The sequence below is a fragment of the Mycteria americana genome, chromosome 2 (assembly GCF_035582795.1).
Source record: "Mycteria americana isolate JAX WOST 10 ecotype Jacksonville Zoo and Gardens chromosome 2, USCA_MyAme_1.0, whole genome shotgun sequence".
NCBI classification, from domain to species: Eukaryota; Metazoa; Chordata; class Aves; order Ciconiiformes; family Ciconiidae; genus Mycteria; species Mycteria americana.
Window position 1 is genome coordinate 69,864,272 of NC_134366.1, and position 27,608 is coordinate 69,891,879.

At 44.9% G+C, this 27,608-nt stretch overlaps 1 protein-coding gene across 2 annotated transcripts in view; it reads right to left on the reverse strand.

Moving 5' to 3' along the window:
- EGFR (epidermal growth factor receptor) overlaps positions 1-24,289 on the reverse strand; it is a 168,237-nt gene extending 143,948 nt beyond the window's left edge. Inside the window, exon 1 of one of the 2 annotated variants that reach the window (XM_075493719.1) lies at positions 23,741-24,289. In XM_075493719.1, coding sequence (XP_075349834.1) covers positions 23,741-23,849 — 109 coding nt within the window. In that variant the 5' untranslated portion in view covers positions 23,850-24,289. The remainder of the gene's footprint in view (positions 1-23,740) is intronic. The other variant, XM_075493718.1, reaches the window with a different exon arrangement.
- Between the last annotated feature and the right edge of the window lie 3,319 nt (positions 24,290-27,608).

Here is a 27,608-nt window from a genome sequence, read left to right on the forward strand (position 1 = left end):
CTGCCACAGCAGACAGGGAATTCTCCAGGCAGGCGTAGTTCCATACTGTACTGTAAATTATGGCCTGCTATAAACGAAAAATGCTGATTTGGGGATTGTTCACTTTGTTATAATTTTCCAAGAGTAATATCCTGCAGGGAACAGCCAAGTTAATACAATGTTTCCACTCAAAAATTGGCAGCCTGAGCGCAGCCGATGGGGTGTATTTAATGAGACTTTGCCTGCTGATAAAATGTTATTGCAGAACATGCAGGCTAAGGAGAGCCTCTTATTTTCCATCCCAGGGATGTAACCTTAGCCTAGCAAACGGGGTAACTCGCAATAGTTCTCTGGATTTGTAATACACTGTATGTTTTTACTCTGTTTTAAACATGTTCTGTAATTTATAAGGTCTTTCAGCCATTAGAAGCATACAGACGCTGTTTTGTCTGGTTTATCCTCAAAGGTAACAGCTTGGGATCTGCCATGGATGCGACTCATACCCGTTATTTTCACGCTTGGCTCCACCGTGCCACGTAAGGCTCATCTGCTCCGTCTGAACGGGAGCGTAACTCACAGAGCTAATCACCTCCGACACAAGTATTTGCTCAGCTTTCCTTAACCTAGTCACGGATGGCTCGGTATTTTCTCCAAACTTCCCATTTCTGGCCCAGCGAATGAACAATTTACAGTGAAATGTGAAACTGCAGTAATGTACAAAACAAAAGCCGGGATTGAGCAACTGAACTGAGAAAAATCTGAAGTGTCAAAAAGCCCCCGCTGCTCTGTTGCAAGCATGCCACGAAGGTAACAGATGTGTGCAGCCCTGAAACCACCCTCCCTGCCCCTCTCCCTACCCTACACCTACAGTGCTCAGCACTCCTTTCGCATCCATCAGCTTACATAAAGCTCACAAGCTGCTGAGGTCTGAGACTCATGGAAACGTACGGGGGAAAAACTCTATTTCATGCTACATCTCGGTGATCAGCATCACGCACAAATGAGGTTTCCACTTCTGCAGCCGTTGACAGATGATGGATCAGTGCGTGAACACCGAGAGCTTGAAGGAAGAAGCCAAGTACCACAAGAGCCTTTTGGGCTGGGCACAGGAGGATGGACAGACTCGCACCAACAAATGTTACATGTCTCCCTCAGGGAACCTGAGGGCTGAACATGATGCGAGTTGTATAGAGTGACAGTTTTGACATAATTTGTAAGATATCGTTTTGCAACATAACTGTTTTACATCCAGTATTGTGCAGAGGAGGAAACAAAACCCCAAACACTGACTTGAGATTGCAAGCCAAGTGCTTGCTAGAAGCTACCAACAAATGTGTGTGTGTATGAGTATCTGCGTGTAACTCCACAGCTCCTTTCTCCACCCCCATATACAGTGCAGGGAATCTGCTAATGCTTAAATGGTGAGGAAGGTCAAGGATTTATTGTGGGAAAGCCAACAGTAATTTTGCTGCCTCTCTGGAATACTGCAAACAGCCAAATTGTACAGCTTAAGAAGAAAAATAAAAAGTTACCCTTTAATTTAGGACTTTAAAGAAACCGTTGCTCTTACTGGTCTTAGAATCAACCACCCGAGGGTACAGACCCACTGTATGTTTCCATAAACTGAGGGCAGCAAGTTATTCCTTCGTAAGCAGAGCTTCTTCTACATAACGTGGCAACAAGTTTTCCAAAGATAGAAATGGGACTTCAGAAATCTCCTTGGTTACAGGCCTGCCAAACCCCCAATAACCCTCCCTGCCTTTCCTAAGGATTCCTTCACCTTTCCTTAGTGCTCTTCCAGAAGAAGAGGCACGCAAACACTTTGGCGAGAGGCAGGAAGATCTCCTGGAGACACAGCGCAGCACTGTGCTTGATCTGGAAGCACGGTTTCCCCTAACATCACAACGGATGAAGAAAGCGAGATTTTGCAGGAGAGGTTTGCTGTCTACACAAGCGCCCGTTTGCCTTTGGTTACATGCACACAACTTTGGGGAACACCGAATGCTGCAACCATTAAGTGTCACAAAGAGTGGACTGACTAAATGCTTATTCAATCTCTTGGCTGCAGGGTGGCATCTCGAAAGATGTTATCTGACCCCCCAGGTTGGTCCCGGGAGGAGAATGGTGGCTCTCGGTTTTCTGTACTTTTGGGAGTATGTTTTTCCATGGAAGAGGGCAGCTAGCGGGGAAGACCCCCTGCGCTCCGAAGTGGCTGCGTATTGCAACACCCTTGTTTGGCAGAGGAGGCTGCAGTGTCCCTGCAGCTGTCCTGGGCAGCGGCCAGGGGCTCTCGCTGAAGATGCTTCATCCCGCGTCCAAGTCTTTTATGAGTCCCAGACTTGCATAAGAGGACCGATGCCAAGTTCAGTATGTTCTTGGTTTTACCAGCTGCCTTTTTAAATTAAATTAATTTAATTTATAATGGGATGAGAAACTTGGAATAGCAAGGTGTGAAAGATTCACTTGGTTTTTTTCAGGTTCTTCAGTGTTTAGCTGGAGATGTTCACCCAACAGCCCAAGGCCTCAGTCAGTGCCAGTGGGTGATGCAGAGGTTTGCCTGCTAGGAGCAGGAGACTAAAAGCATTTAAAACGCCAATCCCATGTAAAAAGCATGGAGCATCTGGCTTGTGCCATACTCTCCTGTGTTAAACTGCTGCTAAGTGCCATAAAAAGTGACTGTCCCTACATACTTCATCCCAAAGCTTCCAGCAATTTGTTCCATTCCCAAACCTCAAACCAGCTACTTTTTTGATTAGTTGCATTTTAGACCTCTGTGCACTGCTTTTTCATTCATCACAGATACTCAGAAACCAGGTGCTTAGCAATTTGTGCTCTCTCCACCCTTAAGCCATATGACAAAAAGCCCACTACAGAAAAAGTCAAAGGGGAACACGGTGTTAGGGCCTCCTTGCCTTTACTTCTCAGACCTCACCACAAGCAGACCTCCTGGTGACTGGGTTCACCAAAGAAAATATTCAGTGCTATGTAGGTCCAAGGCCTGAGGGATTTTCCTTTGCATCATACTAATTTCTCATCCAACTGGCAACTTCTCTTCTTGCCACGATGATCAGGAAAGCAAGTTAGCGAGCGTTCACCAAATTTGGGAAGAAACCCCGAGGATGCTGTATGAACCAGCTAGGCTTTGATGGCACATGGCCACATGCCCTGTCCAAACAGCTCGATCTTAACCAGAAATGGAGCAGACAAACCGTGCCAGCAGTTGAAGTGTTTTCTAAAAACCACTGAGGAAAAAAAAAAAAAAATTCAATTGCCAGCCCCACACAGTACTGTCAATACGTGACAAAGCAAGCACTTGGTTTCAAAGGGGTCATTAAGCCTTTAACTATCCACTTAACATGAATGCCACTAGCAATACTGGTCAAGTCAATGTTTGTGCATGATTACGCTTCAAATTTAGATGGGAAGCTGTTGTGCATAACAGGATCTGTGGAGACTTGTTTCTCTTTCTAATGGATTTAAATTGCCAATAAAACGAGGCCCAGGACCGAAATGCAAAACAAAGCTTGAAGAACAAACATTTTCTCCGCCATTCTTTTTCAAAACGCTATGAAGATCAAGGGGATTTTGTCTTGCCTGTCTAATGCACATAATTAAAGAAAATCAATTAAAAATAAATAAAAATTGTGGGGAGGGAGAGCCTTTTGAATCAAATCACATGATGGACAGCCATCACACGGTGCTCTTCTCCACCCCTCAGCCCAAAGAAAAAGGCTGCAGGTGCAAATACCCTGGGGGCGGTGAATTAACCCGTACTGCTGCCTGGGGGCGGCGAATTAACTGGCGCTGCTGCCTGGGGGAGAGCAAGCCCAAACCACCCAGCTAGGAGCTGCTTTTCCTCCCTACGGAGCTTTGTCCGGAGGTGCGGATCAGCCCTGCGTGTGCTCAGCCACCCAAAAACTTCTGGTGAGGGCAACAAGCAAGCGGCTGGGCAAAGGTATATACCTAGCTCAGCTTGGGAGAAAATGAAGCAAACACAACACACCCAAGATTGGCACTGGGTTCCTTGGCCAGGGAGAAGTCTCCACCCCCCTGCAGGGCTCGATCCGGCCAGTTTGCAAGTATCCTTGTAACACATTAGTTAACTGCAGAAGTTGTTCAGCACCTTTTGCAGGCTTCCCAGATATTGCAGGGCTAGTTTTTGCTTACAAAGCCCTTTTGTCTTCAGAAATCATGTAAGATCTGCAAACCAACTATTGTCCTGAGATTTTACCAATGTATAAAAGGACCAAATTCTCTTTTGATGGAAATAAGCGATGAACTCCTAAGCCTCTATGGGATCAAATGTTTTAAAAAAAGAAAGCAAGAAAGGAGATGTAAATATCCCAGCTGTTATCCTGGCATGCTGCAGAAAGTAGTGTCACTTAAAAACAACAACAACAACAACCACCCTCCCAAACACCCAAACCAGAACCCACTACTCCATGCAGGTGCCCCATAAATATCCTCTTTAAACCTTTACCTATAATTGAATTTGGACTGCAGCAAAAAACCTAATTTGTATTCTGCAGAAGGATTGCTGCTAATGCTGCAGAAAAACACAGTGCAGATTAATTCTCAATATTAATGAAAGCAGAATATCCCAAAGCTGTGAACTAATAAATACACAGTCATGGCTAACGGCAGTTTGTAGACAACATGTAGTTCAAAGCTTAATAGATTTTCTCCCCCCCCCCCCCCCCCCCTTTTTGTTTTCTATTGCTCCACAATTTACAAACCCTGACAGACTGCAGAAAACACTATCGATGGATAAATTAAGAGGACCCTAAGAAGGAGGTTATGCAAACCCTCACCTAGCCGAGTTTTAACAGAGTGAATCACGCCTAACTTCCCAACTTATCAAGGAGACTCAAACCACTCCAGCCACCAAGCCGGGGCCAAAGAGCAAACGCGCAGCTGGGCCAGCATGCAAGGCTGCGAGCGGTGCCGGGAACCGCAGGGCGGGCAGAGCTCTCTGTCCCCTGCATCCCCGGAGAGGGGCTCCCATGGGGGCACCTCCCACCCAGCAGCAGTCCCCGGGCAACGCTTGGCCCAGGCTGGTGCCTGCCTGCTCCTTGGAAAGTCAGAGGCAATTAACAATGGACACATTTCCCGAAACCGTTGGATTTCGTGGTGGTTTCCACACATGCACGCACAGACCCTTTTTTTAAGACCCCAGCATTTACATCTTGCTGTGGCTTCACCTGCCCTTTGTTTTATGGCTAAGTAAATGCTGGAAGAAAAAAATGTAATTTCTTTAGCCCATGCACCCTGTATTTAAACATGTAATTTCTTGATTACATGCAATTACTTGGGGTCGGGGGCGGGGCGGATTTTAGACCATATCAAATCTATATAACAGTGCAGACAGTTATAATACACAGATTCTGATTTTATAATCCTCTTTTGACTATCTCATGGGAAATCCATTATTCTGATCCCTCTACAGTCAGTCCAACCCACACAAACAAAACCAAAAACAACCCCCATCCCTCCCCAAAATCCAGAGCCTGCTGAAGATTTGACACTTGAATTCAGGTAATTTCAGCTCCTCCTTGCTGTAATTTTTTCTTGGCCATACTTCTTCCAGCACTTATTCTGAGACACTAAACCCAACCCCCCTGCTTTATCTGAAACAGATTAATTATGATTTCCATGCAGAATTCTTTATTTCAGTTATACAGTGGCCTGAAATAAATAACAAAAACATCGAAAAGTGATTTGAAGAGTACTGCATAGGACTTCTCTGCAAGGGCTTGGATTCATAAAGGATGAACAACTTTCCACCCCCCCACCCCCCCCACCCCCCAATCCCTTTGCATGAGGCAGCACAGACCGGGAGCAAACCTGAAAGACTTGCATCCCTACTTTTGAGCACTGCTTTCCTGGCTGTAGACCCAGGTCTACTTTCAGTCTTAAGTACACCACCTCAGTACTTCAGCAGGGCTGCGAAGGTTTCCCCAAGGGCAGAATGTGACCTCATGTTTTCATACCACGATGCTGCAGATACTTACACTCTCCCCTTCCATACCTGCGCATGTAAAGGTACTGTTAGCTTTAGATAGCAGCTGCCTGCTGCACAGGTAAATGTTTGCTATTCCTCCCTATAAATGAAACTACCGTATCAAACTAAAGACTTTCTTACATGACTTTCAGAAGCCTCTGGTGTTTATCCATAGCTAAAGCAAGCTCTCTCTTTTTAGCATACCACATCACATACAATCAGGAAACACAGCAAGGGAACACATGCATTTTAAGCAAGAAGCATCAAACATTATAAATAAATTTGGTACAATCAAATATGAAGCCTGTGAAATAACTTTCTAAACCTTGGGAAGCTTCCTCCACCTGACATCAGTCACTTGCTTTCACTTTGTTCATAGGTTGTGAGTTATGGAGAAAACGTCACCTTCAGATATCAACCCTAGCTACCACTGCATCCTTTCAGCAAGGCCCTGAACTTCATGCACTGGAATAATATCACTGCCTTTAGTTTTGAATTTTAAAAGAGACCATCCCCTCAACAATGTCCCCCCCTCAATAGACGTCCCCTCTCTGTGAGCAGACGACCAAATAAATTCCCTGCCTGGTTAAAGCCCTACGAACAGGGAACCCAGCTCCTCTGCCACTGGGAACTCCTTTCAGATAAACAGTCATCAGACTTCTAAGCTTTTCTGTCTGTCTCCAAAAGCATTTTTAATATGCATCTAAAGCAGCTTTTTTAAAATCCTGCTAGTGCTGGAAAGCGTTCCTCACATAACGTCAAATTTATCATCAGAGGTGAGTGACTAATTAGAAATCAGGCAGACAGAGGTTGCATTTTTAAAGGTATACGTACATTTCTGAGATAAATCACTGCCTGCCCAATTATTGCTGTACTGCATTCAAAACAGTGAATGCAAACAACAGAAGGTCTCTTAAAAATTCTACTGTTGACTACAATAACTTTTTGTTATGTTTCAGGCAAATTATCATACATGTTACATGTCTGAGCACCTGCAATATGCATGGAAAATCTTTTATGCACTGGAGCCCCCTGGCATATTAGTACCAGAACTAAACTGAGTTACTGAAGAGACTTCTCGGGGACCACCTTGCTCAGCTTTCCTTATCCTTTGGGTAGCACCGCAAAGATGCCCCATGCAAAGTTTCCAGTCCCAGGATACAGCCACTGTCACTGCCTTTAGCTTAGTGAACTTCAAAGTGCTTTTGGCATTTGTTCGAACAAGGTGTACTGAGGCTGTAGGATGGTTATTGAGTATAAACCTGCTCCACCATCCTGAAGTATAAGTCACAATAAAGATACTTATCAGGGGAGAGTATCTGTGAAGATCAGAATGGAATTACAGAGAAGGAGTATCAGCACAAGCACTGGAGGTTATACCACAGTGAAGGTATAAAAAGTAGAGGTTCAGAAATCATCTCAAAGTGATCTTTAAGCATTCACGCCTACCTGACTCAGTCTAGGAAGGGAAAGGGCTGGCTGCCTTCCAGCCCAACATGGCTTTCACGCAAAACTTGTGAATTTTCACAGGCATTTTAACAGCGCCCTGGCTTCACCAGGCCTTGGGTTCAGCTTTGAACATCCAGCTACGGCAGATGAGACAAACTTCTGCAATGCTTCCTCCTAAGTCATCCAACTAAGGACCCTCATGGGGGAGAGAAAGGATGCGAGCCCCAGTGCTGCCTGTCCTTAGGTGGATCGTCAGGACCAGCCCCAGAGCGTACTGGGGAAAGCACAGTAACCCTGCAGGAGCAGAGACACCACTAGAAGAGCTGCTCCCTCCAGCCCCGCACATCATTTCTCTCCCAACTAGCAATAGCTCACTAGTGAACATTAGTAGAAGAGACTGAAATTCAAGCTGCAAAGCACAGGACTCATTTTTACGCAGTTTTGGATTAGCACCTCTGCAGATTTTTGTCCATATGGTGATATCAAAACACTTTCAAAGACTAAAGGTGCCGTCCAGAAATTCCTGTCAACAGGGAAAGGGACCAGCATACATGCATAGCGTTTTTCTGGGTTTTATTTCAAGAATTTGAAAACTGCATTTGTGCTTCTGTTTTATGCAGTCTGATAAAAACAGTAGCTGTGAGAAAAAAGTCAACAAGAGAACAACAATCAATAATAAACTTGCAAACACAGTGCTACTGAGAGTAGTAAATAATTCCTCATAATCCCAAGTATGCTTTTTCTAAGCACGTAGATTTATTAATACACAGATACTCAGCTCTTTCTAAGAGTTGATAAGGATTAAGAATACAAAGAAATGTAGTAAATTCATTAGCATAGAAGGTCTTCCTATACCACAGTGTCTTAAAAGGAAAACTCCTAAATAGGATATTGACCTTACACTACTAGGTTTTCAATGATAACGTATAGTCTTGCTGAGTCCAGACTAGCTTAAAACCTTTCCTAGTCTTTCCTAGGCCTCTTGCCTCCCCTACAACAATTACATTTTATTGTACAGAAACATTTATAATGTACCACCCTAAGGTCTAATAAACAGCAAACATCGTTATACGCACACACCTCAACACTGTTTCCTTCCTATCAAATACAGGTGATGTACAAATGTTATATGAAACCTTGTCCAAAATTCACACCCATAAATCAAAACTTCTGATACTTCCAGTTACTCATGACTTTCATTTCAATCATCTTCAGCAGCTCATTGTTGAGAAATGCCAAGTATCTGCCCTCGCCAGTCACGCCCTACAAAAGTGTCCTCACTTGAGCCTCCCAAAACCATCACTCCCTTAAACAATATAATTTTTGTCCACTGTAAAACAAGGCTCCTGAACCTGTACAAACTCTAGGACTACACACAACTCCACTGATCTCAAATGGATCACACATAGACTTGAAATAACGCATCTGCCAAAGCAGCTTGCTGAATCAGAGCTATTGCTAATTATTTCCATTAACAACTTTTCTCAACTTCTGAACAAATTCATGCCCTCCTTCGACTGCAGCATTCAGGAAGTGTTAAGTTCCTACTCTCACTTTAGTTACGTGCACTTTAAAAATCTGTCTAATGCACTTTTAGAAGTGCTACAGAGACAGGAGCTGCTTCAGTACCGGGTGGTATAGCAGTTGCTGTGGTAACACCATTTTTTTCCTTAAGTATAAAGCAAGAGTGCCAGAGGCCTCTATAAACCAAGAATTGTATATTAACATATCATCTCAGGGCTATAGTAAATAATTCATTTTATTTGAGAGCAAGAGAGAGAGAGAGATGTATACACACACACACTTCTTTGCAAGAACTTCCATGTAAAAGTTTTGGGTCCAACACTTCCAGTGTGCGAGTGAAATACCACTCAACCCAAAAAGTTCATTCCAGCAAGTTTAGAGACATGTTCTTTTTGCTAAACCATCAGACCACCGCTTTGCCTGGCAGAAATCAATGCTGAAACCACACCTTTTTACATGGCCTAAAGAATTCATCCATTTTAATTCCATCCAACAATATATCTAGAAACAATCTTTTAGGAAAAGAAAGTGGAAGGACAATTACCAGAATATCTACTTACTAGACTTAACTTTTAAGCATACCCAGTCAAAAGACTCATTTCAAGTTGTAACACTGATACCACAATACCCTGTGATGTGACTATAATTTATAATACCTTCTGTTTCAGGAGAATTACTTTCTGGCATAGTCTTCATATAACACAGTGTGGTATTCTGTATCGGTTTTTCCCTTTAAACTAGATGAGAAGAGTTTTCTTAGGCAAATAAAGTAATAGAAAACCTGATCCTGCAGTCCTGGCAGGCAAAATATCCATAGACTTCAAAGGAATATTATGCCTAACGTTTCCTGGATCGAGCCTCAATAGAAGATGTGTGTCCCTGCTGCAGCGTTACTGTAATTGAGAAGCAAGAGTTCCAGATTTTCTTCTTTCTCCTCCTCCATAATTTCACCTTTTCCATAAGCTCCCCTGCATGTAGCTGCAGTGCTTTTCTCCAAAGTTGCATGCTCTGTAGCTGGGGAGCTAGACTCAATTCGAGGCCCTCCTTGAATTCCATTTTACCACTCGCTGCCAAATACATCAGGAAGGTGGAGATGGAGCAAGCAATTTTATCATAGCTAGAGGTCCAGTCAAGTTCATTGGTTTAAGAACTAAATTTTTCTGGGGTAAAGCAGTCCTGAAGCTGCATAGGTGGAGACTGGAGAATATATTCCCCCAGGATACATGCCTACCTCTACCGCCACCCCATAAAGAAAATTAAGTAAATAAACATGGGCAAGTGGTAACTCTAGGAGGACAGACCCTGTGTCTATTTCTGTTTCCCTCCTCCCTAGAGTATAAAAATGAAATTCCACCCACAGGCAGGTAACTTAGCTCCTCCTTTGCATCCCATGCTGCAGAGGTGGAAAGTCCATGTTCAACTCTTCATTACACTTTGTATTATCAATTCCACTGCATTAGATATGCTGAATATCACCAACAATATCAAGAGCCGGAGCATTTCACTGCTTGACTAAACTAATGACATACAGAGTATTTTCCTGCTCTCATCGCTGTGTTATGAGTGCAGTCTCACAGCTACGTTGTTTAATACACTGTTAAATACCTTGTGCTATTTATTTTCTTGCAGGAGAACTTCCTTCTCTTCCCGCTTTGGATTATAGCCCATTTTGCATCACATTGTGGCTGATAATTTGTTATTTAACCAGTCACATGGAAGGGATGAAGGGGGAAAAAAGGAAAGGTAAGAAGTTAGTAGCTGTGAAAACAATTTGAAAGGGAGCATACATTGACACAGCTTGTAAGTTATGGACAAAATTTAAGTGCTTCTGCATTTTTTTAGAATGGCATATTAATGGCTATGAAAGTAATTATGCCTTTTAATGCTCACGTTCTAATAACTGTCATGCTAAAAAAAAACACAGAGAAAACTAACAACAGAGTAGAACTATAGTAAACTTCAACTGTTTTTCCATTTTCATACAAAACCTGGAATGATGTTTCCCATTTCTGCTGACCTAGCAAGCGCTTGGCAGAGGTAATGAAAAGGCACCTATGCTTCACACACAGGACTACAGCTCCAGGTATAAACCTACCCCAGCCCAACCCACGTGAGAGTGTTCTCGGCAGTTACAGCAATTGTGGATCTGACCCATTAATTGTCAGCTGACAGTATTTCTTTTTTTTTTTTTAATTTGAGTTACTACACCTTCAGAGCAAAAGTCTTATTTTATATAATTACGTAAACACAATTGATGGTAGCAATTTATTCCAGGGGCTGAAGACATTCATTGGCAATCTAACAATGGAGGGAATTATTGCTGACAATTTTACAAAAGCTTTTATCAAAGTTTATGGGCCATTAAGCCCAACAGTGTGATTACCAGTACGATATCATCACTCTCATAGTAAAGTGTTGGCCCAGAACAATCCATTTTTTAATCCTGTCTATTATAACTAGTCTGTTTACTCAGAAGTCATATGTTTGCTACTTCTGAAATGATCCGAGTCTTTGATGCAGTATTTGAATTTAGCTCATAGACAGGATCCAGTTGATACCATACTAAACCAGGAGAAAATAGACCAAGTCCCTTTCCAGTGCCCATAACCAATTCAGATTTTCTCTTCATATGATGAAATACAAAATACAGACGTTATCTGAGCATACAAGCATACATGTATTAAATTCCATGATACGTGGAGGCAGCTCTGGGAAACAGGCAATATAATAAAAAAGGGAATATTTGTCTCCAGAACCTCAAAGAATTCAGTTCTTGGCCTGAGCTTGGCATTGGCACCTTCCATGCCCTGTGTTATCAGGAATTAATTTGGTTCATAGTAACTAAAGACCACACACAAAAGAAACAGAGAAGGTGTTAATTAGCTATTTTTACTCTTAATTCACTGAATACCATGTGCTCATTGATGCAAACCAGACTGCTGCTGTTCAAATCAAGACGACCCTAATTTAGAAAAAGGGTCTGTTCTTCCTTTTTTGTGCTTGACAAATCTTTTAAGTGCCAGGGAGAATTATCCACACATACTGATGGGAGCATCTTACACCCTGATGAACACAAACTTCCATGGTGCTGGATTAGTTCATCTACCATAGATAACTGTGATAAAGTGATGCAGCCTAGGGGATCTGCCTCATTAAGGAGGGAAACAGAACAAGAGCAGCTCTGAAATAATAAAAACATTAACAAGAGCACCTTGCAGAGCTTATTAGATAGGAAACAGACTGACAATACCATTGCTCAACACTTAATTACTTTTTGAAGAGCAGATGGAAATGAGGCAGCATTTCAATGATAATCCTTTCAAATCCCAAACAAAAAGAAAAATATCAAACTGATCCAGTAATTGAACATATATCCTAACACAGATGTTTTAAGAAATGATCAGGTCCTACCGGATAACTGAAGATGCTGAAGTTTTGACTTTACCTCTTACTGCAGATATCCTCATTGCAAGTGGTCAAATTAGGAATTACAAATGGAAAGGATCATTTTTCCTTTTACACCAAGTTATGACTGCTGCAACTCAACTGCTTTTCCTCCTTTCCAGACAGGTGGAAGCTGAGCACGCAACATAAACATGACTGGCACGTTTCCCTTTCCAGACCTGCAGTGAAATATACTTGTCCGTGCTCCCACTCCCAAAGACTGAACTTCTGCCATTAATTTTGGGGAAGTGAGTAACAGCAACAATATCTGCCTAGATGCTACAACCACGACAATAAAGGCAAAGCGCGGAGCTGATACCACCTTGCAAGCCTCATGCACTTCACTCAGTCTGCTGTACAAAGACACCAGCTCAATTCTAATGTTTGCTTTCCTCTGCTCCAGGAGTGAAACTTCAAATGGAAGGCTGTGCTCTGTCCCCAACATGTAGGAGTACACAAGGACCAGCTAGAGAGGTTTTCATTAGAAAGCCAAACGCTAAATGGCCCACTTGTATGGGCGATCAATGCCCTGTCAGCTACTGTGCCTTGGTAAGGACAGTCTCACTGTGAGCAACCAGGTACCAGTCAGGATTCAAATACTGAACCTGAAGAGGGAAATATGCTCTTCCTGGGTATAATTCATCTTCTGTTCACATTACCACAGGTCTCCATTGGGAAAGACCTGGATCAGCACCTGAGGGAGGAGAGATGGGGCTGTTACTTGGTTTTCTGACAGCTTGTTTTTCAGGGAGTGACTTCTGTCCTTTAGGCTGGCTCTGAAAATCAAGTCACACCGCCACCACTTCCCAACTCTCCGCAAACACCAAGGGCCCTGCGTCCTACACACTGCTCTGCGGTGCAAAACCCGTGTTCATGTGGAGGCCCAACAGCTTAAATTATGGTCTAGCTCTGACAAAGCAGCTTCCAGAGCCCGGATTTTGCCAACTAACACTTCTGTTTCCAAAAAATTGGTTTGTTTTGTGCTGGTTTCATCGGTTTTTCACTTGGGGTTTTGTGTTTGTTTTTAACAGGGGTGGAAAAAAAAAATAGGCATGGACTTGGTGCAAAACAAATTGAATCCTGTTCAACAAGTGAGAATGTCAAGCTTCCATTCATGAGAAATAGGCTGCAATAAAAATGGAGGAAAAAAACCACTCCACACATGTAAGAGCTTTTGACTAAAGGCAATTTCTGTTCAGCAGTTCCCAACAATGTCACGCCAACCAGTGATGGGCTCTCGCTCAGGGACTTGAGGACACCCACCCCACCCCACCCCCCCCCCCGGCTTTTTTGTGGGGGAAGGTTTCCTTGTCTTCACGTGCCCAGTAGATGATCTCTGTACCTTTTTCAGCTTCTGAAGTCACAGTTTGTGCAAAGTTCACCACCAACACCTTCAGATAGGACAACTGGTAACTTCCACTTGCAGAAGAAACGGTGATCACATATGCAAAATGGTATTTTTATCTGGCACTGACGATCTGGTATCTTTATTTTGAAAGGCTCTTTTATCAAATAGTGTATTACTTAGTGTCTTAGCGTCTTACGTATCTTTTATGTTATATTGAGTGAAAAAGTTGGAAAGAAACACAATAGCAAAATTTTCTCCTGAATAAAGTAGATTATCATCTGGCCAGTAGGTCCCCAAATCTTACCTACGCTCCATATCCACAGAATGCACCATCAGCCAGAGCTGCTTATTCCCTTTGATAGCTCAGGGTGTATTAAATTAATCAACATTGCTTTGTATAACCAGTGGTATACATATGGTATACAGCAGTATACAGTGTATAACCATAGGGTATAACCAGTTATGACAGAACAGTAAAGTGACCATATATATTTTTTTAAAATACTACTTTCACAACGCCAAACCACATGGGATTTTTCGATTGCATAATACAGCTACTTAAAATTAAGACAAACTACAAAGTAACAAGATTAGGAAACAAAGGCCAAGACAACCTTTTCTTCCCTGTGTTCTACACCAGATTACAATGCTCTGGTCACAAATCCAAACCCAGCAGCAGAAGCTGGAGGTGAACCATGAAGCACGTCCCCTTGGAAACACCAAGGATAGCACGTAATCCATGAGCACATCTGAGAAAAGCAGTTTTCTGCATCTCTGGTTATGGCACATCCATTGGAGTTGATGGTCCAGGAAGACATGAAGGAAAGCTACGACTGCAGCAAATTGCAAATGTATGGGAAGCACCTGCTTGAGAATTCCCCACTACAATTAAAGAAAACAGAGTTGTACTTGGCAAGGTGACTCCTTTTCCCTGCTAAGTATCTGCTTGTGGAAAATTAATAAGAAAACATAAGTGTTGAAGATACAGCACAATGCCACCTGTACAAAACAAATGTGTCTCTCATTTTAACGTAAGCTTTGGTTAAGTGGCTTGTGTCGAAATGCCACCTAGCATTCCAAGTGTAACCCAACTTAATCATATCTATTGAAAACCACAGAATAAATAACATGAAATATGCAGCATGCCATCCTAATTGCAGAGGTTGTTTCATTTACTAGAAGTCATTTATTTATTCAAATGACTTGAACCACGTGATTCAATCTGGATCATGGGAACTAGTTACTGATTTGTGCAAACAGCCTCTTACTTCTTTGCTAAAGGCATTGTTGAAATAACTGACCCACCTGCTAAGTGGGTCAAACAAGCTTCTTCCTTGAACCCTGCCTCCTTCCTTAGTCTTACCTCCTGAGTGAACTTCAGAAAACATGATTGTTCCACAAAAGCATTTTGAACTTAAGAATCAAAAAAACCCTCAATTACATGCAATGAAAAAAACTGATATTCCCAAGATCAGATAATTGCTTAGCAATAGGGAACTGCACATGTAGCCATAATTGCCCTTTGCAGAATTTAAGTACACAGCTCTCAAGAAGAAATGTTTACTACCTCAAAATCAATTCAACTTTCAGAAGAGCACATATGCCTCTCAGATCTTAAGGGGGGGGGGGGGGGGGGGGGAGGTGTGAATACATATCCCCAGACAGAAGCAGCTATAGTCTTTTTTTTGTTTGCTTTTTGGTTTTGTGTGTGTTTGTGTTTTTTTTAAGTTAGGCCTTGCAAATATGAAAAAACTGCCATCACAACTATGCTGCAGCTATGTAGAAAGCATAATTTAGGAAACAATTCAGACTTTACATCTGCTTACACCCAATCTTGATTTGCAGCTACTGTCTCACGCTGCTGTTATTTCAGGAGTTGCTGGGGCTTCCCCCAGGGCAGTGGAGCGAGGGGCCAGGCATGCTGAGCAGTACCACAGGCGGGGAACGAGCACGCTTCAGTAGCAAGGAGCCAAGTCAGATGCATGCCACCGTAGGTCACCTCATCGCAAGCTATGGCCAGTCTCCATCAAGGGACACTTCCCCAGGGAAGGACACGCAGAAGGGCCTTCAGGAAAGAGGGGAAACGATGCTCTGTGTGAGGCATCATTTCAAAGCTAGCAAATAAGCCCTGAGCAGGATGTTGGTTACCTTCAACTCCAGGCAGTGTTTATCATTGGCTTGGGCATGGGGCGAGAGGCCAAAATCCTAGCAGGCAACTTCACCAGCGGCCAGCTGTGTTGCCTTAGGCAACCATTCAAAGCCTCTGTGGCTCCGATCCCGTGGCTCCCAATAGGTAAAACAATACTTTTCCCTACCTAGGAGAAGTGCTGCGCGAGCTTGCTGTGCCCCAGTGCCAAGAGCGGCTGATTTCCAGGGCTCTTCTGGTTATCTTCATATTTACTGCTGAATCTGGTGACGGGAAGGCAGGGATTATGCCACTCCGTTTTGATTACCAAACGCACACAAACCCCGTTCCCACAAACTGATAATTCTCTTCTCGTAAAAGCCAGAGCTAAAATACTACTATCCTGTCATCAAGACAGCTGGTTTATATCCTCTCCTCCTTCCTTCCACATCTTCCCTGGAAAACATCCCGCCTGACATGGTCCCTGCCGACTCACCCAGCCCCACTGGCCCCCATGCCCCAGGAGGAGCCGTCTACCCTGGCAGAGCGGTTCTGGCAAAACCGCCTTTGCTGGTCCTGCATATTTTTATTTATTCTTTTTTTCGTTTTGGTTTGGGATGGAGGAGGCTGGCAAACCCACCGCTCTTCCAGGGAGCTGGAGGGTACACCCGGGGAGGCTACCCGCCCTTCACACGGCACCTTTGCAACAGAAAGGAACCACAGAGCGGTAACCGCTAGACGGAGAAGAAGGCTTTTAACCCACACAGCAGCGCCGCCGGCCCTTGGGGCATTGCTACTGCTCAGCAGCTTTCACCCCACCTGCCCAAAGCCCCGGCCCGCCTGCTTGTGCACCTCCAGCAACGAGCTGCAAGCGCCAGCTCCTCCTCCGGCTGGAGGTTAGCAAGGTATGGTGAAGGCACCAAACATATGGAGGCCAGGGAGGTAATGGATACCATGCTTTTTTTATTATTTCTCATCCTCTTATTATTTCTATTATTGTTTTATAATTTTGATTATTATTTTATTATTTTTATTACTATTTGATGAAAATGGAAAAGTGATCATGAACATTTCAGACTGCATTTATCTCTACTTAACATTTGGAGCAGTGCTTTTTACATGTATAGAAATGACAGGTTACCCCACCCCCAAAACCTGAAGGAGTTGCTTTTTTTTTGGGGGGGGGGGGGGGGGGGAGAGAAGGGAATTGAAGTAAATTCATTAATTTGAGCCAAACTCAGCAAACACGCCTTGGTCAAAAAAAAAAAAAAAGAGTGGGAGGCAGGCATAAGAAAATTAAGTGGTGTTCTGGTATTTTCAAAATAAACCTGCAAATTTTCATTTCAAACGGCATTTCATTTTCCTTCTTACCCAACTTAAAAAGAAAAGAAATGGTCTCAGGTCAAATTTAATCTTCCAGATTATCTTAAAACAGGTTTTTTTGGTTGGTGTTTTGTTGTTGGGGTTTTTTTTCCCTTCACTTCACTAGAACCACCCTGACATATTTGTTTCAGTTTGGCTGGAAGTTATTCTTTTTTTCCAGGGTTTTTTTTTTTCTTCAGCCGCTGAAACAAACAAAACCCACCCATGATTTGATGCACTCTAATAGCAAGACATGCATGCGAACACGTAGATGTTTACTTTCATGTACGCAGATGTGCTGGGCAGGAGAAGGCATGCTGGCAGGAGGAGGAACCTTGCATCTGCCTTGCATGGATGTCAACAGCCAAAACACACTTGGCATTAAAACTTCAAAACGAAAGCTCACACACCTTTACAGGCTACATAAATCCAGCGCTGCTCTCTCCTGGCAATGCCTTCTGTTCTTAAAAAAATAGGTGCAATGTGCAAGTGTTCTTCTTAGCTCAATGGCCAACACACATGGCCTCGTCTTCTTACTCTGATCATCAGAAAGTTTTGCTCTTCAAATGCACAGTCTCACAAGCGGGTTTCTCACACTTCTTCCCTGTGAGCAACCCTCAATAACATTACTAAGCACAGAGAGCACAAGACCCTACGAGACAAACTACGAAGGCATGTTAGCTCTCAATAAATAACCATCTTGCTTCAGCAGGAATAGACATTTATTTTCGTACAACTTCTCTGTACAGAGGAGTACATCTTTTTTTCGCCATATTTCCTTTAGGAATGACTTCTGCTGCCCATATTCATGCCAAATGTTCTGTAACTATTTCTGGAAAAAAAAAATACACTATTACTCAATACTGTTAGGTCAGCAGAATTCAGCCCTTAAAGAAAGAAGTATTACAGTCCTGTTTGCGTAGTTGGAAGCCAAGAAGTAACACATCAAAAACCAGAATGGGCAAGAATGATACTAGATCTCATACTACCCCTACTAATAAAGCATTCCTGGGAGTGAAGGGGCACGGGAGAAGGTTCAAATCGATATGCATTTAACAAGGTCAGCGCGTACTGTACCAGGCTGAACGACTGTCAGAGTTCACACAAAATGCCAAGCAGTGGATTCCTGCACTGCGTACCATTAATTCCTGGCAAAAAAATTCACCTGAACACTTTCTACCCCCACCTACGCAACACTGATAAATCTGTAGTGCCGCCTCCTGATGTCCTCACGCATTTCACAAGCTCTCCAGAGCCGACAGGTATGAACAGCAGCGGTCCTCAGGAACGGAGGACTTCTCGTGAGTCACATCCAAGGTGGCTTTTATCCCACCCTCGTCACCTGAGCCCGGGGACGTGTGGCATTGCATCAGCCTCATTCAAAGGGTGCACCCCAGAGGTGAGGGCCCCTCTGCTAATCCCTCGTCATTATTGCCGCTCTCCTGCCGTACCCCTTAGCTCCACGAAGCAGCAGCTCCCGCTCAGTCATCATCCCCAACACAGGCACTGGCTGAAGTGCTGCTTAGGACCCAGAGAGGCAAATTCTGCACTGACTTTGCCAACTGCACTTACAGCAAGATGTGTTACTCAAGCTAACCTCGAGGCGAGAGCAAGGCAGGTGACTATCCCCGTCACAGCAATAACTGCTGCTTCAGTATTCATCGGAGGCTACACACCTTCTACAACTGCTACAGAGCAAATCCGGGAAACGAAAAGTGAGAACGTGCCTTCCACTGAGGAGCAAATAAAAGCTCTGCTGCCTTTCCTAATAACTTTCCCTTTCTGCTAAAACTAGCAAAATCCTAGCTGGATTGAGTGTGATTCCTGTGCCAGCTGAGCCCCGACTGACAGAATTGCATTTTTCCCTAGTCAGTGTGCAAGGAGAGCGGTATAGCAGAATGGGGTTTTGAGAAATTATAAACACAAACAATGCAATTCACACATTTCCAAAACAACAACTGCTCTAGCTAGCAGGTCATCTTTTTACAGAAGAAGACCTCACCCCTGTTTTGAATTGTCTAAATTAAAAAGGTTTGTCAGCTGGGTCACCCCAGCAAGTGCTCCTAATGTAGACTGGCCAGAGGATGCTTTTGTGGGTACAGCCAATTCTGGCTCCCCCAATTAAAGTTCTGCAAGTCAAAGCATTTCTCTGGCAGTACAACCACATTTGCATTACGCAAGCACTTTTGCAATACGGACCCGAGACTAACATGAGATTTGACACAAGTTCTTGTACCTGTAAACGCCAATGCTTATAACATAACATGCTGATTACTAATTTTGAACGTATGTTAGTTCTTCCTGGGATACTCCACTCACATACGCAGGGTGACTGTACCCCCCGATGCACATATGCTACCGAAACTTGGACTAATCCAGGAGTTTGCGGCAATATCAACTGTTTCTATGCAAAACCATTCCATGAAGGTACTGTCATCCTCCCTAAAATGAAGTAAACCTTTCACTAGGCTTGTTTCCGAAGAGCTATTAAGCAAAGGCAGTTTGGTCTCAAGGAAGATAAGGACACCTTCTGAAGGAACTGGTTTGGCTAGTCAGCTATCTTGCTGCTAAAGCTAGCATATCCCAGTGATTTCAGTGATACAGGGATACCCAAATGCAAAAGTCAGCCCTGAGGACCATAATGGCATCGTGTGACACTCCCTGAAAGTCTCTCTCTATAAATTAACAAATGAATTACAACGGACTACTCTGATTGTAAAGTCTCCAGGGCATTGATCTTGATTTCTTATTTATCTGCAAATCTCTTAATATACTCTTGATGCAAGAAATAACGCATTTGTATTTACTGCTATCACTTCTGTGTGTAGTTTGCTCACCACGCACACACACTTTGCCGAGACGCCCATCTCTTTTGTAGCATTTTGCACACAGTCACTGTATTTTGCAGATTGCCCGAATTAAGGAGATGCCTGCTAGCACTTTACCTTCCCTTCCCTGCTTATCACAAATTGCCCTTAACAATGGTCTTTGGGGTTTTTTTCTTAATCGTTCACAGATTGAGGCACTGGCGTAAGAGCAGGTCTATACTCAAGACTACTTATTTAATGATATTATTTCACCAAACTGGACTGTATCAGTATCTAAATTTCTGTATCTCTAACTGCATTCACTGCCAAGGCTGCACAGATTTATTTTAGTTTCCAAATCCAAAAAAGTTCGGTCATTTACCAAGGAGAAAAAAGAATAAATGGCTGCATAGACAAGACCTTAGATAATAAACCAATACCTATACACACGCAAACACTCACTCCTGTCTCCACATAGAAAATTGCACTTGCATCAGTGATAACAGAAACACAGGAATGACAAAACCAGCAACGCCGGTATTGTAACAGGAGCATGAGAAGTCCTTCACCTGCAACCTGGTGCCTGGCACCAGGCAGGCAGAGGACACTGCTAACTCCTCAGCCAAGTTGCAGATGCGTGGGCAGCTGTCTGCTCCTGCGAGGCCCCTGCGCTCACCCCCACAACAGCCACATTTCACGAAGATCTCTGCTGCCACGGAGCAGTGGCCAGGTTACATCAGAGGGCATCTGAAAAGGTGCTGGATGCCTGCGCATAACCAGATCAAGCCCTGCACAATCCACAAAGATTAGTCTACTCGTATACATCTGTTGGAAGTAAGTATGGAATAATATACAGTGCAGAACCTACAAAACAATGTTAAAGGACAGCAATATGCAATAGCAGCACACACATAGCCCACATGTAAACACTGCACGGAGTATTAGAAGGAGCATTTTCATTTCACATGAAAATGAATACTTCAACATCCTTAAGGAACGTAGTTTTCCTTTGTTTTTCAGAAAGCCATGTAAGACATCAGGTACACAAGGCCATCGCAGCCAACTTTGGTAGCTACCGAGCTGCCCAGCACGCTTGCATTCACACTCCCAACATAGAGTGGCACATTCCCATCCCACAACGGCTGCAGCTCCAGATCAAAACTAGAGATATAAAGCCAATATATAGCAACAAAAAGCAGTTTGCTTAACTGCGTGCTGTCACCGAGCATTGACACACAAAACTGGACATGGGTCAAATGCATCCTGCATATGTGGCATGCCAGCTGTCACAGGTAGTTATCTCAGGTACCATGGAACAGGCCATCTGGGGTACATTAATGGAAATCTGGATTAATTCCACTGTGGTTAATCTGGGTCAACATCAGAGCAGGTAGACAGAGATAGAGGCAGGTATCGATCCCTGTGAGCGTACGTCAGTTTCCAGCAATGCCGTTTGGTTCTGGAATATTAGGGGTTTTTTTGTATCTTAATGACTACAGTATTATAACTAAACCAGTTTTCTCTCATCCATATTCAAAGAACTCATTCTAAAATTTTGGGAAAAGACGCAATTATATTTAAACTTCCAGTCAAACATTATGTTGATCAGATTCTACAGGTTGACTCTGACGTTCTTCTAACAAAAACAACATTTGACCGGGTACCTTTTTTTTTTTTTTTTTTTGGAGACATGTCCTCTTTTTGGTAATAGAACAAATCAAGTTGAAATTTTTAAAAGCGTAATTTCATATGTGATTTGAACTTCTAAAATCCGCAGAATTTGGTCTTAAAACTCAAGAGTTTTGCATATATTTATTATGACACATTTATTTCCAGAATTACTCTGAATTCTGATGCTGGGTCCTATCATTTGACCAAGGAGGCAGGTCCTCAACAAACATTGATGCTCTATTACCTGTTGGACCTGTTGCTTCAAACCAGTATCTCACAATTCTCAAATGTCACTTCATTTTGTACCCCTGACTTATTTTCTTGCTTGTCCTCAAGGGTGGGGAGAAACTAATACAGACCAATCAGTCGATTCACGCTTCCTGAAGAAATTCTTCTGCCTTCACCTCTGCCACCGAGCCTCCAGCTCTCCTCAGAGGAACAGTTACTGACTAACAGAACATACAGAGAATAACCTCTGTTGGGTTTATCACTTAGCTGTTGATTATTTAGTAATCCTCAAATAACTGGCACCCTCATAAGTTTATGAGACACAGAATTAAACACTACAAACAAGGTATTTCTCCTCACGCTTTATATATCCTACAGGGCACATGCACCTGAGACTGCATCTCAGAAGACTTTTAACGCAAGCACAGCAGATCAAGTCACCTTGCTTCTCACCATTTTCAAAGGGTGAGGGGGGGAAAAAAAAAAAAAGAAAAAAAGAAAAAGAAAACCGGGAAAGAAAAACTGCCCATGTTACATCAACAACAGGTATGAACTTGATTTCTGGAACAAGAGAATCTCTCTGCTTTTTGAAGGTTGTGCAACTAGTCCTTTTGGATGGGGTGTTTCTCCCTTTCAGGACAGTTTTACTGTCCACAGTCACGAAAGACTAACTCAATTGCTTTAAGCCACGCATCAGCCCTTCTAAAAACTATTAATTCTCTTCTCCTGCTTTTCCTTTAAAAAGAAAGACCCCCCCCAAAAAAAATTCCCACCCAAATCTGCATTTTTTTCCTGGCTGGCAGATTTCCAAGATAAAGAGGACTGCACTCTGCCTGGAACAGCAGCCCAGGCCTGCTCTCGACACTCATAAAAAAGAACACCACACACAGAGAAAAAGCGACGGATCTGACCAGCCAGAAACGTTTTCTCACCCTCTAAACCAGTTTAAAAAACAAAACAAAACACAACACAAAACCCAACCACCAGCCCCACCAGACAACCCGAGCCGGAGGCGGCCGCTCCGCGCCGTTCCCACGCACCGCCGTGCCGGGCGGTCACTGCCAGGGGTGACAGCGCTGGCAAAGTCGGGACGGCTTCTTCGCGCTGGGTCAGGCTGGGATGCATCGCTCCTATTTCTGATAACTGGGGAACCAGAATCTACATGCAGTTTCCCCTCTTTCCACGTCCCCCCCTCCTTTCCCAGGTGTATACTTTTTTTTTTTTTTTAACAGGACAAGCGGAGGTGTCCAGGTCAGGCCGACCGGCGGGGGTTACCGGAGCGGCGCTTCCTCGGGGGCTGCGCGGCTTTTCTCCGCCGCGCTCCGCTTCGCGCCGCCACCGCGGGGGTGCCGGCAGCGGCGGTGAGGGGCGGGCGGCCGCCGCGGGGCTGAGCCCGCCGCCCGGCCGGGGAGCGCGCTCCGGGGAGCGACTGGGCAACGCGGGAAGGGGGAGAAAGAAGAAAAAAAAAACCCACGACAGGAGAGAAGCACGGCCGATGGGATGTGCCAAGGCTTATTCCCTTTTATTTCCTCCACCCCCACAAAAGAAAATAAGCCTAGAATCAGGAAGTCAGAGCTGCGTGATCGCTGCTATAGGTTTGGGCTTTTTCCCTTTCTCCTCTCTGTTTTGGGTTTGTTGGGTTTTGTTTTTTAAGGGAAGAAGTAGTTGGGACTTTCCCTCCGCCGCTCCCCGCGGGAGGCCGCGGCGCGCCGCCGCCCGCAGCCCGGCTCCCGCGGCCCCACGGGGCGCAGCCGGCAAAGCGGCGGCGGGAGCCCCGCGCCCGGCCCCCCGCGCCCCCCTACCTTTCTTTTCCTCCACCGCGGAGCAGAGGGCGACGCGCCCCAGCAGCAGCACCAGGACAGCGGCCCCGCGGGGCCCGGCGGCGGCGGCGAGGGGGCTGCGGCCGCCCATGCTGCGGGACCGCCGCTCCCTCGGAGGGGCGAGGGCGTCGGACGGGGCGGACGGAGGTTTCCGCGGCGCCGCTCCTCTGCTCCGCTCTGCTCTGCTCTCCGCCCGCGGCCGCGATCAGCTCCTCTCCGCCGCCCTGCCCCGCGCGGCTCCGCGCAGCATGCTGGAGGGCGGCCGTCGAGGGCTGCGCGCACACGTGCGTGCCCCGCTGCGGGCGGGCTGCTGCCTTCCTCCTCCTCCGCCTCCTCCTCCTCCCTCTGCTCCTCCTGCCGCAGGCGGCAGCGGGTGCGCAGGGGCTTGCGGAGCGGCTGGAGCCGGCTGCGGGACGGGGCGCGCCCGGCTGCGCTGTCCGCCCGGCCGCGGAGCGCAGGGGCTCCCTCTGGGGACGCCGAGGAGGAGGAGGATGGGGCGGGAGCAAGGAGGAGGGGGGAGGAGGAACCGGCGGCGCCTTCCCCGCCCAGGTGGGGAAGGGGCGGACCCGCCACCTGTCCCGGGATATAGGGTGAGAGGAGGGGCGAGTGGGGAGGAGGCAGTTTAGCCACCCCTCCTCGCTCGGGAGGGTGGGGGGATGCCCCGCTTCCCGGCGGCTCCTGCTCGGCAGCTGCCAAAGGCATGAGCGCGCATTTGCGCCGCTGCTCGCAAAAAAGCGGCGTGGCCCCGGCACAGCCTCGCCCCCTCCGTGTCCCCTCCCGGGGGGAGGCCGGCCCCCCGGGGGGGCAGAGGCTGTGCGGGAGCGCGGGTGTCCCGGGGTGTTTTGCAGCAGAAATCCCGTCCCGTCCCGTCCCGTCCCGTCCCGTCCCGTCCCGTTCCCCAGGGTCCTCGCAGCCCCCAGGGCGGGGAGTGCCGGCAACGAAGGACTGAGGAGTTTTATCGGGGAGCAGCAACAGCGAAGCCGCTCCGGAGGTTAAATCCGCTCCCCGGGGGCGCATCTCCGGGGCTCTGGCCCTCATTTCTGCTCCCCTGAAATCAGCGGAGCCCACTGGGCTTCTCTGCGAACAGTCCTGGTCTCATTCTGGTCATTTTACCCCCAATACTTGTGAGGCCAGGTGCGTGCGCAAAATGAAACTGCACCGTTTCTATGCATGTTTTAGCACCAGGATAACAGGGTCCGTATCTGTGCATACCGTTTCTATTCACCTGCACAGGCAGTGAGAAAGTGCTCCTTACTCCGCGTAGCAAGTTACTTAATAAACACACAGTAATACAAGTGTTCTTGAGGGGCTCCAGGGACGTCCACAGATGTTAAGCTAAAGAGTATATGCATGGTGCTCCTTCCCCCCCAACATCTTTCCCCCCGAGAGGCAAAACCAAGCTATTCAGTATGCAGCAAAATATGCTTATGGTTACAATCTCTTTTTTTAACAGGCTGCTCCTCTAGAAAGTGGGAGGAAGCACCGTCCTGTCACTCAGACGTGTTAATAGGACATAGGAGTGTCACTTGTCTGGGCTGGGATCTCTCCGAGTAAATCATGATTCAACATTCAAACTTGTTAAATGATGGTGGTAATTTCTTCATAAAGCTCTTGTAAAGACCTGGGTCACACAGTCAATGGGATATGAAGCCTTAGAACTGTTATGATTAATTGGGAACTCCAGAACCGAAGTCCTAATGACATGAGGTTTGGGAGATTACGTGCTAAATGCCTGTGTCTATCACAGGGTGCTGGAACACAATAGATTGCAAAATAGCCACTGAGTGTATCTTGACTTTCCTCTGTGTTGCATGTTCCTCTGAGAGATGCATGACTTTTCTCCTACCAGTCAACTTCCTCTGCACAATCTTTTTCTGATAGTTTAACTAGTTACTGTCCTAACTAGGCAAAGAAAACCACCAGCCCATTCACTTATCCTAGCACGAAGCCCGATGCCTGACCACATGCCTTTAACCACCGTGCCTGTGTCATCCCACCATGCCTGTAATCATTTATTAAGATGAATTGGGTTACAAGTCAGCTTTTGTATGCTGTAGCTGACATTCTGGTTTGATTATATTTTGTAAATAACGTGAAAGATGTACTTTGAAGTAAACTCAGACATTAGTAACATCCAAGGAACTCTACTCATATGATTGGTTTCGTGGCTGTAAATGAGGGCAGAACCTGGGCTTACAATACAATACTAATGCAATTGGCTTCAAAGATGCTCACACGGTGTAACTTCATAAGCATTACGTGTATATGATTCATTTTGATTTCTTTAGACAAATAGGAGGATCTTTAAAAATGAGAGGCCCAGGGAAAAAAGATCAACTGCTAGGGAGGGAAGATTTGCAAAGCATCCTCAGCACAGGCTAATGATTACAGCTTGCATTAAGAGAAAGGAAGCGTAATTAAGACAATGAGAAATGAAGCTCAAATCAGTTCTGTAGGTAAATACTAGATAAAAACGTGTGCCCCTAGACATGCATGTTGAGCATCAAGATACCACTATGGAAGGCAATGGAGTTTTTAAAATCTAGAAAAAGAAAGGATTCAAAGTGACAATTGAAAAACAAAGTAAACAGGAAAAAAATGAAAACATCTTTTGCATATGAAGTCAGTGGAGAAAATTGTCCAAGTCCTGTCCTAACACGTGAAAGAATTCACTTGCTTTGCAGAATTTTTCATGCAATTGTGATTCTACCTGCTATACTGAGCAGGAACATTTCATACTTGCTTCACCTCCCATCACGTACTGCCCTTACATAAATGCACATAAAACCAAGTATTTGATCCTTAGTTACTAAACTCCTCCTTCATTCCTGACATGATGAACCAGGGAAGACTAGGCAAATTCCCCTTTAAATTTTCTTTCCCACACTGCATATACCCACTACAGGAGACTCTCATCTGCTGCTGGCAGTGCAGTACTGCTGAAGGGGCTGCGCAGCAAGCTGCCGTGAATTCTGTCCTCCCACCTTTGTGAGCACAAATGTGTTACTTTTGTGGCATCTGTGCTCTACTTGCCAAGGTCACGACATACATAAAGAGGCTCTAAGACTGAGGTTTGAGACGCTGTTGATCACAGACAGGGCTTTCAGGCCTTTTTTACACAACTGAACGATTTCTGAAACAGTTTGAATTCAAACATGACATTTTCCCTAAAGAGCTGGTCACGTACCCAGTGACTGCCTTTGGCGTAACTCCTTTGAAGCTAACTTAACTACATGAATTTTGGCATGGGCATGCAATATTCCTTCATATTGCAAAACTTTTATTACCAGCTGCACGCGTGCATGGATCAAAGGTCGTGGGACAAAGGCTAACCTTTTGACCACCCATTTTTAAATTAATACTACATACCAAGAATATCACACTAAATGCAACATCTTGCTTCAGCTTCCTTCTGACTCGCTTGCTTTGTAGTACGTATATATCTCCTGTCTTCTTTACGTTAAGCATAAACACGCTGGCCTATGAAGTAAAGTCCATGTAAGCTGATGGTTCCTTCGTACGAAGATACTGCTGGATTGCAGAACTGAACTGTGGTTGCTCACCACCGCTTGCCTGCGCCGCTGAGCTGCTTACTTTGCCACATGTGGAGAGAAGTAACTATTAGAGGATGAATAACTGATTTCCCTATCAGTGGAAAAAGCAGGATTAATTCTCCTATCTCTTCCACATTCCCTCAAAACAGAATAGAGTCTCAAAATCCTTCCAAGAGTGAAAAAATCCCTGCTGCTGGGTCCTTTCCTTGAATGAAACAAAAAAATGTGTTGGTTTTCATTATCCACTGAGAAGTGGGTCAGCATTTGCCCCTCCAAAAAAAATAATCAGCAACTGT